General features: G+C 46.7%; 1 protein-coding gene across 1 annotated transcript in view; it reads left to right on the top strand.

Annotated features, from left to right (window-relative positions):
- Window positions 1–1,426: 1,426 nt before the first annotated feature.
- LOC145348513 (retinol dehydrogenase 11-like) overlaps window positions 1,427–15,522 on the top strand; it is a 36,507-nt gene continuing 22,411 nt past the window's right edge. Inside the window, exons 1-4 of the mRNA XM_080196703.1 lie at window positions 1,427–1,735; window positions 3,059–3,298; window positions 4,748–4,837; window positions 13,600–13,791. Coding sequence (XP_080052829.1) covers window positions 1,543–1,735; window positions 3,059–3,298; window positions 4,748–4,837; window positions 13,600–13,791 — 715 coding nt within the window. The 5' untranslated portion in view covers window positions 1,427–1,542. The remainder of the gene's footprint in view (window positions 1,736–3,058; window positions 3,299–4,747; window positions 4,838–13,599; window positions 13,792–15,522) is intronic.

Consider the following 15,522-nt stretch of genomic DNA (forward strand, 5'->3'; position numbering starts at 1 on the left):
TAATAATAATGGCAGGAATATTGATAACCGTGGGATGTTGCATAATCCCCTGTGTAAGGGGACTGGTCCAAAGGCTTATTGAAACAACACTAACAAAGAAAATGTCTACGGTAGATCATGGAGAGAGAATGAATTTATTGAAAATTGGAAATGAACTGGATGATGAAGTAAATAAAATAGCAAATGCTCCAGGAATTTGAAATGTGAGGATGGATGGATGTGTCAACAACAAATTAAAAAGAAAAGGGGGGAATTGTGAGCAATAGGTAAAGATGTTGTTAACACATATATTTGTAGAGCATGGAGAAATAGCTTAAAGTTAAATAGATTGGATATAGTTAGGCATATTGATAACCCACTTTATGGAAACAACTGTGAGTTTAGTCACAAACATAGGACATAAGGTTCGATGCTGCTAACACAGCAATACTTAGGGATAATAAAAAGACTGCCTGTAATGTAGAGATAACATCAGAGATGTGATGTGCAGTGAAGCATACACCACATCCTACAGGAATGTAAGAGGCCCACGTTATAAAAAGCAAATGGTCTGCAAGATGTGTTGTTTATACAACTAAGCATAAAAGGGGGAAGGGGTCACTGAGATATTCGGGACAGCAGTGATTAAGTTGGCAAAGGATTGATTACTGCCAATCTGAACTGGACATGTAACAGTATTGGATAAGATGGATGAGTTTGCTAATGCACTCTTGTGATAACAGGAGACATTGTTAGATGGGGAGTAGAGGTGATAGGAACTTAGGGCACCTTGAGCCAATAGGAGAATGTCAACACATAGATGGGACAGGGACCACCAATTAGGAGAGAACATCACATTGCAAAGCCATCACAATGCTTGTAAAAAAGGTATAAAATGTGCTGCAAATCTATGTGAGGTGTGCCTATTTCGCTAGACACCCGGTCTTGCAAGAACGTCAAATAAAATCTTGCTCCTTCAGAACTTGACTTGACTAAATTGTTTAACTGTGAGCTGTGTTTCTCACAATTGGGGGCTCGCCCAGGTCCCTTTGCACCGTAGCATGCTGCAGCTATTCGCCCTTGAAATAGTAATCCCTCCTACTATTATTCCTGCCAAAGTGGATAACCTCACACTTGCTAATATTGTACTCCATCTGCCAGATCCTTGCCCACTCGCTCAGCCTATCCAGATCTCTCTGCAGATTTTCCACACCGTCCGCACAATTTGCTTTTCCACTTATCTTTGTGTCATCAGCAAATTTCCATACCCTACACTCAACCCCCTCTTCCAGATCATCTATGTAAATGGTAAATAGTTGAGGCCCCAGCACCGATCCCTGCGGCACTCCACTAGTCACCAACCACCAATCAGAATAGCTTTCAGAGGAGGCTCTGAATAATTTGCAATTTCATGACCTTACTACTTTGCCTGGCCAACTCACTTTATTCAAACTCCATGAAACCAAAAATAGTAGCAAGTAGCATGTTAATAGCTAAACGTTGAGAAAACATTTCCAACTGTGTGATCATTTGGACTCTGCACTGTCCCTTTCAGCTGCATTCATGGATCTGTCTCTGACGGACATGTTTCTGATCTTCTCCCCACTTTTCTCCCTGGCCTCTCACCCTGTTTGGTTCACAGTCTCAGTTGTCTTGTTTCTCATTGTCAGGTTGCAAAGCAGAGCACAGTGGAGACCGAGGGACTGTCCGGTGGATCTCACTGGCAAGACAGCCATTGTCACTGGAGCTAACACGGGTAAGAGCTTATCTCATCCTTGCTCAGTCAGTAATGCTGTCCCTTCCTGATTCTGAGCTCTTAGTTCAATCCCAACTCCAGGATCTCAGCCCGATAAATCCAGGCTGACTTTCCGTGGAGTGCAGAGGGACTGCTGCGCTGGAGGAGGAGCTCCGATGCAGCGTTAAACCAAAGCTCCATCGCTGGTTCTGGCAGCACTTTTTTTCTCTCTTTCTCTTCACACGCCTGTAGAGTCTAATTGGGGATGAGGGTGGGTGGGGGGAGAGGTGGACAGGGTGTGTCGGAGAGAACATAAGAAATAGGAGTAGGAGTAGGCCATCTAGCCCTTCGAGCCTGCCCCGCCATTCAATAAGATCATGGCTGATCTGTAGTAGCTCAGTTCCACTTTCCCGCCCTCTCCCCATAACCCTTAATCCCCTTGTCTATCAGAAACCTATCTACCCGTGACTTAAATATATTCAGCGAGGTAGCCTCCACCAGTTCAATGGGCAGAGAATTCCAGAGATTCACCACCCTTTGAGTGAAGAAGTTCCTCCTCAACTCCGTTCTAAACTGCCCACCCCCTTATCTTGAGGCTGTGCCCTCTAGTCCTGCTATCCTTTCTGAATGGGAAGAATCTCTCTACCTCTACCCTATCCATCCCCTTCGTTATCTTATACGTCTCTATAAGATCCCCCCTCAGCCTTCTAAACTCCAACGAGTACAGACCCAGTCTATTTAGTCTCTCTTTATAGTCCAACCCCCTCATCTCCAGTATCAGCCTAGTGAACCTCCTCTGCACTCCCTCCAAGGCCAATATATCCTTGCGCAAGTGTGGCGACCAAAACTGCACACAGTACTCCAGCTGCAGCCTCACCAGTGCCCTGTACAGTTGCTGGAGATTGGGAAAGTCTGTCTAACACAGTATCCCCTAGCTGCAGTGTGACAGGTAAGGATGAAAGCAGGAGAGCGAAGACTCACCCAGCTGAATAGCAATGGAATTGTTTAAAACAGAAACTTGTGATTAAACATGTTGAAGAGTGCGGCCAGGGGTCGAGAGGAGGTAGTTTACCATTGTATGTTTACCCAGGATATTGTTAGAGAATGTGGGGAGACGGAATGTCCAAAAGATTCTCCCCGCCAAGAATCATCAACTCATGAAGCACAGAAAGAGGCCATGTGGCCCATCCATTCAGTGCTAGCTCTTTTACAGTACAATCCAGTTCATCCCACTCCCGGTAGCCTACTGTTGTTCAAATGTTGATCCAATGCCCTGAAGGAAAATCGTAGCAAAAACAATCATTGTTCTGTTGGCATGAACCTTTTTATTCTCTCGGTGCCCAGGTATTGGGAGGTACATTGCTCAGGACTTTGCCCAGAGAAATGCCCGTGTGATCCTGGCTTGCCAGAGTTTGGAACGAGGAGGGAGAGCAGAGCAAGAGATCCGCCGCAGGACAGGGAACAATAATGTTCACCTCCGCATTGTGAACACCAGCTCCATGGAGTCGGTTCGGAGGTTCAGCGAGCAGATTAAGAAGGAGGAGAAACGACTGGATATTCTTGTAAATAATGCAGGCGCCTCAGGTAAACATAAGAACATAAGAACCAGGAGCAGGAGTAGGCCAACGGGCCCCTCGAGCCTGCCCCACCACTCAATAAGATCATGGCTGATCTTTTTGTGGACTCAGCTCCCCTTACCCACCCGCTCACCATAACCCTTAATTCCTTTATTCAGGAATTTATCTGTCCTTGCCTTAAAAACATTCAGTGAGGGAGCCTCAACTGCTTCACTGGGCAGGGAATTCCACAGATTCACAACCCTTTGTGTGAAGAAGTTTCTCCTCAACTCAGTCCTAAATCTGCTCCCTTTATTTTGAGGCTATGCCCCCTAGTTCTAGTTTCAACCCCCAGTGGAAACAATGTTCCTGCTTCTATCTTATCTCTTCCCTTCATAATCTTATCTGTTTCTATAAGATCTCCCCTCATTCTTCTGAATTCCAATGTGAATAGCCCCAGTCTACTCAGTCTCTCCTCGTAAGCCAACCCTCTCAACTCCGGAATCATCCTAGTGAATCTCCTCTGCACCCCCTCCAGTGCCAGTATATCCTTTCTCAAGTAAGGAGACCAAAACTGTGGCCTTAGCAGCACCTTATACAGCTGCAACATAACCTCACTGTTCTTAAACTTCATCCCTCTAGCAATGAAGGACAAAATTCCATTTGCCTTCTTAATTACCCGCTGTACCTGCAAACCAACTCCTTGAGATTCCTGCACAAGGACACCCAGGTCCCTCTGCACAGCAGCATGCTGCAATTTTTACTATTTAAATAATAGTCCATTTTGCTGTTGTTCCAACCAAAATGGATGACCTCACATCTACCAACATTGTACTCCATCTGCCAGACCCTCACCCACTCAGAATATCTACATCTCTTTGCAGACTTTCAGTGTCCTCTGCACACTTTGCTCTGCCACTCATCTTAGTGTCATCTGCGAATTTTGACACACTACACTTTGTCCCCAACTCCAAATCATCTAAATCATAAACAATTGCGATCCCAACACTGATCCCTGAGGCAATGTGAAGACTTGTCTGTGTTCCCAGTCTGATCCTGCTCTCTGGAATTCTGTTCCCAGTCTAATCCTGCTCTCTGGAATTCTGTTCCCAGTCTAATCCTGCTCTCTGGAATTCTGTTCCCAGTCCGATCCTGCTCTCTGGAATTCTGTTCCCAGTCCGATCCTGCTCTCTGGAATTCTGTTCCCAGTCTGATCCTGCTCTCTGGAATTCTGTTTCTAGGCTGATCCTGCTGTCTGGAATTGTGTTCCCAGACTGATCCTGCTCTCTGGAATTGTGTTCCCAGACTGATCCTGCTCTCCGGGACTCACTCCCACCCTGTTCCCAGTCGGATCTCAGGCTGGAAACAGCAATGAAATCTCAGTGCAGTGTGTTTCCAGGGAGTGAACTGAAGGGATTGTGTGATGGTGAGTTGTTCTCGGTTTGGATTAATTGTTTCTGGCTTTCTTCTCTCTCAGGGTTACAGCTCACAACCACTCCCGAGGGGCTGGAACTGACAATTGCCACAAACTACCTGGGCCCATTCCTCCTAACAAACCTGCTGCTGGGTGAGTGTTTCACTCGTTTCTGCAACTCACACAGTTTAACAGGTGCAGAAAAATCAAACCATGGAGTCATAGAGGTTTACAGCATGGAAACAGGCCCTTCAGCCCAACTTGTCCATGCTGTCCTTTTTTTTAAACCCTTAAGCTAATCCCAATTGCCTGTATTTGTCCCCCATATCCCTCTATACCCATCTTATCCATGTAATTGTCTAAATGCTTTTTAAAAAACAAAATTGTACCCGCCTCTACTACTCTGTGTGAAAAAATTGCCCCTGTGGACACTTTTGTATCTCTCCCCTCTCACCTTAAACCTGTGCCCTCGAGTTTGAGACTCACCTACCTCTGGGAAAAGATATTGACTATCGAGCTGATCTGTGCCCCTCATTATTTTATAGGCCTCTATAAGATCACCCCTCAGCCTCCTACTCTCCGAAGGAAAAAGTCCCAGTCTATCCAGCCTCTCCTTATAACTCAAACCATCAAGTCCCAGTAGCCTCTGAGTAAATCTTTTCTGCACTCTTTCTAGTTGAATAATATCCTTTCTATAATAGGGTGACCAGAATACCAAGTGTGGCCTTACCACATGCATCAAGTTCATTTTTGCTGAAGGAGTCACTCAGAGATAGTTTAGCCAATTGAGTTCTGGGGTATTGGAGGAATTGGGGGCGGGGGGGAGGTTTATCTTCTGACGACGGGTTGGAGAGGCTGGACCTGTGTCCATTGGTGTTTAGAAGAATGAGAGCCGATCTTATTCAAACATAGAAAATCTTGAAGGGACTTTCCCTGGATTTGTTGACCCCTCACTGGAGTCAGGATTCCTCCTTCACTGGGGCTGATGACCCCCCAATGAGAAGGTGTTGGCTGTGAGGAGAGGTTGAGGAAACTAGGATTGTTTTTACTGGAGAGATGGAGGCTGAGGGGAGACTTGATAGAGGTTTACAAAATGATGAGAGATAGCGACAGGGTGGATAGTCAGAGGTTTTCTCCCAAGGGGGAACAGGTTCAAGGTGAGAGGAGGAAAGTTTAAGGGAGATGTATGGGGGGAGGTTTTTCACGCAGGGAGTGATGGGTGCCTGGGGATCAGGTAGAAAGTGGATTTGATATCGAGAATCAGCTATGATTGTATGAAATGGTAGAGCAGCTTCAAGAGGTTCAATGGTTCTCTCTCCCACTTATTACCTTTTAATATTTTCCAAATGATAAAAGGGATTTGAGCCATTGGATTTGCAAAGATGTTAACAGAACTGAGAGTTAGATTCACCAGGGCGAGGCTCGACAGACTGGAACTCACCACGAGGGATCTTTAAGAGAATGAGAGTTTGATGGGACAGAGGAAGCACTCTTTAGCCAGTGAGTGGAGAGATCGAGGAACTTGCTCACACAGGTAGTCGAATAGCAGAGAAATTGTTCAGGGGAAGCAAAGTAAGTACACAAAGGAGAAAGGAACAGAGGCACATGTTTGATTGTTGAGCTTTAATTACAGTGGAAAGAGAAAAACTGCAGCAGGCGACGGTGCAGAGGGACCTCGGGGTCCTTGTGCATGAGTCGCAAAAACCCAGCCTGCAGGTGCAGCAGGTGGTCAGGAAGGCGAATGGGATGCTGGCCTTCATAGCGAGGGGGATTGAATATAAAAGTAGGGAGGTCTTGCTGCAGCTGTATAGGGCATTGCTGAGGCCGCAGCTGGAGTACTGTGTGCAGTTTTGGGCGCCGCACCTGCGCAAGGATATTTTGGCCTTGGAGGGAGTGCAGAGGAGGTTTACTAGGCTGATACCAGAGTTGAGGGGATTGAACTATGATGAGAGGCTGAATAAACTAGGCTTGTACTCGTTAGAGTTTAGAAGAATGAGGGGAGATCTCATTGAGACGTATAAGATGATGAATGGGATGGACAGGATAGAGGCGGAGAGACTCTTCCCGCTCAAAAAAGACAGTAGGACTAGGGGGCACAGCCTCAAGATAAAGGGGGGGCGTTTTAGAACAGAGTTGAGGAGGAACTTCTTCACTCAAAGGGTGGTGAATCTCTGGAATTCTCTGCCCGTTGAAGTGGTGGAGGCTGCCTCGCTAAATATTTTCAAGAAGCGGGTTGATGGGTTTTTGATAAGAGAGGGGATTAAGGAGAGGGGAGAGGGCGGGAAAGTGGAACTGAGCCACGACAGATCAGCCATGATCTTATTGAATGGCGGGGCAGGCTCGAAGGGCCAGATGGCCTACTCCTGCTCCTATTTCTTATGTTCTTATGTTCTTATAAACACAAGATGGGCCGAATGGCCTGACTGTGGGCTATATAGTCTATAGCTGACATCTGGAGGTCAACTCTGCTCATCCTGACTGAATGTAGAATAATGTGGGGTGTGGACCCTGACATTCTCTTTTATTCATCCGTGGGGCGTGAGCGTCACTGGCTGGCCAGCATTTATTGCCCATTCCTAGTTGCCTGAGAACAGTTGAGAGTCAATCACATGGTATGGCCCCAGTGTCACATGTAGGCCAGACCCGGGTAAGGACAGCAGATTTCCTTCCCTAAAGGACACCAGTGAACCAGATGGGTTTTTCCGACAATGGTTTCATGGTCATCATTAGATTCTTAAAATTCCACCATCTGCTCTGGCGGGATTCGAACCCAGTCCCCAGAATATTAGCTGAGTTTCTGGATTGGTAAATTTGCAATAATACTACTAGGCCATCGCCTTGTGCAATATCGTGTTGAGTGGAATCTCTGTCCACTAACAATTGAAAGGCCAATTAAAATCGTGTTGACTGAGTGATTTTGTACTCATCACACAGGGATGACGTGTGATTGGCCAACAAGTTCTAACTGATTCTTCATCAAAGACCAAAATAAAAAGTCACAGAACACAAACACTTCCACTCGCAGTGGGTTTGTGGCTGTGTCAGCGCAGGGTTGTACCAGATTTTCTTTTGATTTCTGCAGCATTTCAAATTTGCTGAGGTGATTTTTAGGCCCTCCTCCTCCCTGGAAGGTTTGTCAGAGGATTACAGCATCCTTATTTACAAGGTGCAGATCCCTGTACGTCTCAGAAGAGTGAGAGGGAATCTCATAGAAACTTATAAAATTCAAACAGGATTAGACAGGGTAGATTCAGAAAGAATGTCTCCAATAATGGAGGAGTCCAGAACTAGGGTCATAGTTTGAGGATAACTTTTAGAACTTAGGTGAGGAAAAATTTCTTCACCCAGAGGGTGGTGAATGTGTGGAATTCATTACCAGAGAAAGTAGTTGAGGCTAAAACGTTGTCTGATTTTAAAGAATAATTAGATAAAACTCTTGGGGCTAAAAGGATCAAGGGATATAGGAGGAAGGTGGGGGGATCAGATTATTGAATTTGATGATCACCTATGATCAAAATGAATGACGGAGCAGGCTCGAAATGCCGAATCCTGCTTCGAGTTTCCATGTAAGACACATTACCCAGCAGATAGAGTCTGCAGGCACCACTCCAACTACTTCCACATGTCAGGGGTTCAGGGCTGCAGGCCAGTGACAGCATTATGTCAAATGGCCTCAGGGATTGATGTGCCTCAGGGATCAGTGCTGAGTCCACTATTATTTCTCATTTATATTAATGATTTGGATGAGAATATAGGAGACATGATTAGTAAGTTTGCAGATGACATTAAGATTGGTGGCAGAGTGGTGAGTGAAGAAGGTTAAAAAACTGCAGCAGGCGACGGTGCAGAGGGACCTTGGGGTCCTTGTGCATGAGTCGCAAAAACCCAGCTTGCAGGTGCAGCAGGTGGTCAGGAAGGCGAATGGGATGCTGGCCTTCATCGCGAGGGGGATTGAATATAAAAGTAGGGAGGTCTTGCTGCGGCTGTATAGGGCATTGGTGAGGCCGCAGCTGGAGTACTGTGTGCAGTTTTGGTCGCCGTACTTACGCAAGGATATTTTGGCCTTGGAGGGAGTGCAGAGGAGGTTTACTAGGCTGATACCAGAGTTGAGGGGGTTGAACTATGAGGAGAGGCTACCATTTATATAGATGATCTGGAGGAGGGAACCGAGTGTAGGGTGTCGAAATTTGCTGATGACACCAAGATTGGGGGAAAGGCAAATTGTGCGGAGGGTGTGGAGAGTCTGCAGAAGGATCTAGATAGGCTGGGCGAATGGGCCAGGAAATGGCAAATGGAATTTAATGTTGGCAAGTGTGAGGTGGTCCACTTTGGTAGGAAGAATGGTAGGAAGGACTATTACTTACGTGGCGAAAAACTGCAGCAGGCGACGGTGCAGAGGGACTTCGGGGTCCTTGTGCATGAGTCGCAAAAACCCAGCTTGCAGGTGCAGCAGGTGGTCAGGAAGGCGAATGGGATGCTGGCCTTCATCGCGAGGGGGATTGAATATAAAAGTAGGGAGGTCTTGCTGCGGCTGTATAGGGCATTGGTGAGGCCGCAGCTGGAGTACTGTGTGCAGTTTTGGTCGCCGTACTTACGCAAGGATATTTTGGCCTTGGAGGGAGTGCAGAGGAGGTTTACTAGGCTGATACCAGAGTTGAGGGGGTTGAACTATGAGGAGAGGCTACCATTTATATAGATGATCTGGAGGAGGGAACCGAGTGTAGGGTGTCGAAATTTGCTGATGACACCAAGATTGGGGGAAAGGCAAATTGTGCGGAGGGTGTGGAGAGTCTGCAGAAGGATCTAGATAGGCTGGGCGAATGGGCCAGGAAATGGCAAATGGAATTTAATGTTGGCAAGTGTGAGGTGGTCCACTTTGGTAGGAAGAATGGTAGGAAGGACTATTACTTACGTGGCGAAAAACTGCAGCAGGCGACGGTGCAGAGGGACTTCGGGGTCCTTGTGCATGAGTCGCAAAAACCCAGCCTGCAGGTGCAGCAGGTGGTCAGGAAGGCGAATGGGATGCTGGCCTTCATAGCGAGGGGGATTGAATATAAAAGTAGGGAGGTCTTGCTGCAGCTGTATAGGGCACTGGTGAGGCCGCAGCTGGAGTACTGTGTGCAGTTTTGGGCGCCGCACCTGCGCAAGGATATTTTGGCCTTGGAGGGAGTGCAGAGGAGGTTTACTAGGCTGATACCGGAGTTGAGGGGGTTGAGCTATGAGGAGAGGCTGAATAAACTAGGCTTGTACTCGTTAGAGTTTAGAAGAATGAGGGGAGATCTCATTGAGACGTATAAGATGATGAATGGGATGGATAGGATAGAGGTGGAGAGACTCTTCCCGCTCAAAAAAGACAGTAGGACTAGGGGGCACAGCCTCAAGATAAAGGGGGGGCGGTTCAGAACGGAGTTGAGGAGGAACTTCTTCACTCAAAGGGTGGTGAATCTCTGGAATTCTCTGCCCGTTGAAGTGGTGGAGGCTGCCTCGCTAAATATTTTTAAGAAGCGGGTTGATGGGTTTTTGATAAGAGAGGGGATTAAGGGTTATGGGGAGAGGGCGGGAAAGTGGAACTGAGCCACGACAGATCAGCCATGATCTTATTGAATGGCGGGGCAGGCTCGAAGGGCCAGATGGCCTACTCCTGCTCCTATTTCTTATGTTCTTATGTTCTAAACTAGGCTTGTGCTCGTTAGAGTTTAGAAGAATGAGGGGAGATCTCATTGAGACATATAAGATGATGAATGGGATTGATAGGATAGAGGTGGAGAGGCTCTTCCCGCTCAGAAAGGACAGTAGGACTAGAGGGCACAGCCTCAAGATAAAGCGGGGGCGGTTTAGAACGGAGTTGAGGAGGAACTTCTTCGCTCAAAAGGTGGTGAATCTCTGGAATTCTCTGCCTGTTGAAGTGGTGGAGGCTGCCTCGCTAAATATTTTTAAAACGCGGGTTGATAGGTTTTTGATAGGCAAGGGGATTAAGGGTTATGGGGAGAGGGCGGGAATGTGGAACTGAGCCACGACAGATCAGCCATGATCTTATTGAATGGCGGGGCAGGCTCGAGGGGCTAGATGGCCTACTCCTGCTCCTATTTCTTATGTTCTTATTATCTCCGATTAATGCTGCAGCTTTATAAGACCCTAGTCAGACCCCACTTGGAGTATTGTGCACAGTTCTGGTCGCCTCATTACAAGAAAGATGTGGAAGCTATTGAAAGGGTGCAGAGGAGATTTACAAGGATGTTGCCTGGATTGGGAGGCATGCCTTATGAGGATAGGTTGAGGGAGCTAGGTCTCTTCTCCTTGGAGAGACGAAGGATGACAGGTGACCTGATAGAGGTTTATAAAATGTTGAGAGGTATAGATAGGGTGGAATCTCAGAGCCTTTTTCCCATGGCTGAAATGGTCGCTATGAGAGGACACAGGTTTAAGGTGCTGGGGGGCAGGTACACAGGAGATGTTGGGGTAAATTTTTCACTCAGAGGGTGGTGAGTGAATGGAATCGGCTGCCATCGGTGGTGGTGGAGGCGAAATCGTTAGGGTCTTTTAAGAGATTTCTGGATGAGTATATGGCATTGAATAAGACCGAGGGTTATAGGTAAACCTAGTAGGTAGAGATAAGATTGGCGCAACTTGTGGGCCGAATGGCCTGTTTGTGCTGTAGTTTTTCTATGTTCTATGTTCTGTGATTGCAAGGGGACTTTGATCAATTGGGCCAGTGGGCTGACGAATAGCAGATGGAATTTAATTTAGATAAATGCGAGGTGATGCATTTTGGTAGACTGAACCAGGGCAGGACTTACTCAGTTAATGACAGGGCACTGGGGAGAGTTACAGAACAAAGAGATCTAGGGGTACATGTTCAAAGCTCCTTGAAAGTGGAGTCACAGGTGGACAGAGTGGTGAAAAAGGCATTCAGCATACTTGGTTTCATCTGTAAGAGTTGGGACGTCTTGTTGGAGTTGTACAAGACATTGGTAAGGCCACACTTGGAATACTGTGTACAGTTCTGGTCACCCTATTACAGGAAGGATATTATTAAACTAGAAAGAGTACAGAAAAGATTTACTAGGTTGCTACCAGGACTTGATGGATTGAGTTATAGGAGAGGCTGGATAGACTGGGACTTTTTTCTCTGGAGCGTAGGAGGCTGAGGGGTGATCTTATAGAGGTCTATAAAATAATGAGGGGCACAGATCACCTAGGTAGTCAATATCTTTTCCCAAAGGTAGGGGAGTCTAAAACTAGAGGGCAGAGGTTTAAGATGAGAGGGGAAAAGAGTCCATAGGGGCAATTTTTTTCACTCAGAAGAGTGTCTGGAACAAGCTGCCAGAGGTAGTAGTAGAGGTGGGTACAATTTTGTCTTTTGAAAAGCATTTAGATAGTTAGCTGGGTATAAGATGGATATAGGGGGACAAGGGGCAAACGGAGGCAATTGGGAATCTTAGTGGTAAAGAAAGGATCGAAGGGCCTGTTTCCATGCTGTAAACCTCTATGACTCTATGGCTGGGCTGGGAATCGCCTCTAACTCTGTGGCGACACCCGATGCCATTGAAGGCAACCCCTGCTGTAGAAGCTTGTCCCAGTGGGGGGGATGTGTGGCGTGTTTCTTAATCAGATGGCCATGGTTGCATTAAACCCATTAGTGATGCTTTCTTCAGACATGTCCTCACATTGGGTAAATTGGGGCTGTTTTCCTTAGAAAGACGGAGACTGAGGGGAGATCTAATAGAGGTGTATTAGATTATGAAGGGTATAGATAGAGTAAACAGTGGTAAGCTTTTTCCTAGATGGGAAACAAATATTACGAGGGGCCACGGGCTTAGGGTGAGGGGGGGGGGGGTGAGGTATAATTCTGATGTTAGAGGGAGATTTTTCACACAGAGGGTAGTGGGGGTGTGGAATGCTCTGCCAAGCAAGGTGGTGGAGGCAGGCACGCTAGAGTTGTTTAAGGGATACTTAGACAGGCACATGAGCGGAATAGAGATGGAGGGATATAGGAGACTGTTTTAAGTAAGGATCAAGAGCCTTGGGACGTCCCTGGGAATCAATTGATTCCAATGGACCTTCCAACATATTTTCTGTTTTACTTTTGAGCTTCTGGGGATTCCCTTGAATGTTTGCATAAGATGTGCATGTTATCGATGTTTTTCTCTTTTAATCCACAGGCGATTCGGTCCGCCTTGTTGTCCAACAAGGGGCATACACGCGGTGGGTTGTACGAGGGTTGCTCTTGGATGTTTCGAGAATAGTCTAGTATTTCACGTCGTTTGTGTACGCTTAAACTGGACCAGATGCTGGGCAACACGACAGCTCAGTGACTATCACTGTTTGCTGTGCAGATACAGGGATTTGGGCCAGTGTCTGTGGGAATTTGCGCATTCTCCCCATGCTTGCGTGGGTTTTCTCCGGGTGCTCCGGTTTCCTCCCACATCCCAAAGATGTGCTCTTAGGCTGATTGGTGTAACAAATTGTCCGTAAATTAGTCTCCCCTCAATCTGGTTTCCAATGTGGAGTGTCATAAGCGTAGACATGGGTCATGGGTGGAAGAGGGAACTCACAAAGTTAAAATGGCGGCACGGGCTCGTTGGGCCGAAGGGCCTGTTTCCCGTGCTGTGTTGTTCTTTGTTTGTTCTTTATTTCTCCATTGATTAATAGGGTTAACCAAGTGGAGAAAGCCAGAGGCTGGATAGCGATGACTGAGTTCCCTCTCACCCAGGGAACCTGCCAGGAGCCTTTGTAAAGAGAATGGGCTTCCACTGATTGGACGTACAGATCATCTTCGACCACTGGAAATGGCTTCTCCAAGGATGTGCCCGTTAGCCTGGCAGTTCACATGATGTTTACATCTGGCAGCACTCACAGCAGGGAGTGTGAGTCAGGCTGTGTTAACCCACTACAATCTCACCTCTAATTTTCAGATCTGATGAAGTGCTCTCCAAATGCTCGGATTGTCAATGTCTCTTCGATGAATCACAAACGTGGGAAGGTCGACTTCAGGCATTTCAAAGGAGAGAATCTGCCAAGACACTCGCTGGATGCAATGTACAACAACACCAAACTAATGAATGTGCTGTTCACCCTGGAGCTGTGTAACCGTCTCCGTCACACAGGTATGAACACTGCTCGGAGGACTGGGAGGGCTGGGAGGTTTCGGGGGGATTTAGAGTCATAGAATCATAGAGGTTTACAGCACGGAAACAGGCCTCTCAACCCAACGTGTCCATGCTGCCTTTATTTTAAAGCTAATCCCAATTGCCTGCATTGGCCCATATCCCTCTGTACCCATCGTACCCATGTAATTATCTAAATGCTTTTTAAAAGACAAAATCGTACCCACCTCTACTACTACTTCTGGCAGTTTGTTCCAGACACTCACCATCCTCTGTGTGAAAAAATTACCCCTCTGGACACTTTTGTATCTCTCTCCTCTCACCTTAAACCTATGCCCTTTAGATTCCCCTATCTTTGGGAAAAAATATTGACTATTGAGCTGATCTGTGCCCCTCATTATTTTATAGACCTCTATAAGATCACCCCTCAGCTTTCTATGCTCCAGAGAAAAAAGTCCCAGTCTATCCAGCCTCTGTTTATAACTCAATCCATCAAGTCCTGGTAGCATCCTAGTAAATCTTCTCTGTACCCTTTCTAGTTTAATAATATCCTTTCTATAATAAGGTGACCAGAATTGCACACAGTATTCCAAGTGTGGCCTTACCAAGGTCTTGTACAACTTCAACAAGACGTCCCAACTCCTGTATTCAATGTTCTGACCAATGAAACCAAGCATGCTGAATGCCTTCTTCACCACTCTGTTCATCTGTGACTCCACTTTCATGGAGTTATGAACGTGTACCCTTAGATCTCTTTGTTCTGTAACTCTCCTCAACGCCCTATCATTAACTGAGTAAGTCCTGCCCTGGTTCAATCTATCAAAATGCATCACCTCACATTTGCCTCAATTAAACTCCATCTGCCATTCGTCAGCCCACTGGCCCAATTGATCAAGATCCAGCTGCAATTGGAGATAACTTTCCTCACTGTCCACTATGCCACCAATCTTAGTGATTTGAGGAAAGGTTTTTTTACCCAGAGGGTGCTGATGGTCTGGAATGCGCTGCCTGGGAGGGTGGTGGAGGCGGGATGCCTCACAGCCTTTAAAAAGTACCTGGATGAGTACTTGGCACATCATAACATTCAGGGCTATGGGCCAAGTGCTGGCAAGTGCGATTATGTAGGCAGGTCAGGGCATTTCATGTGTCAGTACAGACTCGATGGGCCGAAACGTCTCTTCGGCACTGTAGGATTCTGCGATTCTGTGACCCTGACTGCTCAGAGGACTGGAACTGGACTGGACTGGACTGGGTATGAGGTCTGTCAGTAAGGGAGAGTGTTCACTCTGACATTCAATACTAGATATTTAATAGGGCCACAGTATTTGTATTTAGCACTGCACGTGTAACGGGTGCGATAGTCCTGAGTAACAGAAGGAATGGAGCTGTCGCCATGACTTATGGTCCCTCAAGTCTGCTTCATCAACCCATGGAATCTTCCACATCAACTCTTTCCCACACTTTTTCCCAGAAATCTGTTGCTCTCAGTGTTCAATACCCTCAATGAAAATCAAACTCACCCTAAGACTAGAATATTCCGCCGCGGGTCAATGGATCTTTGTGTGGTCCTGTCCCGCTAATTCCTGTGGTGGTGATTGGGGAACATTCCACCCAATGTGTTTTCAGGGCACTCACAAGAAGGGAATTCCAGAGATGGACAGCTCTCAGCCTGCTGAAACATTGTCTCAGTCTGTAACATGCTCCCAGTTATCCGGCCATTACATCCGATAC

Source organism: Carcharhinus amblyrhynchos, chromosome 1 (assembly GCF_965287045.1).
Source record: "Carcharhinus amblyrhynchos chromosome 1, sCarAmb.v2.hapA, whole genome shotgun sequence".
Taxonomy (NCBI): Eukaryota; Metazoa; Chordata; class Chondrichthyes; order Carcharhiniformes; family Carcharhinidae; genus Carcharhinus; species Carcharhinus amblyrhynchos.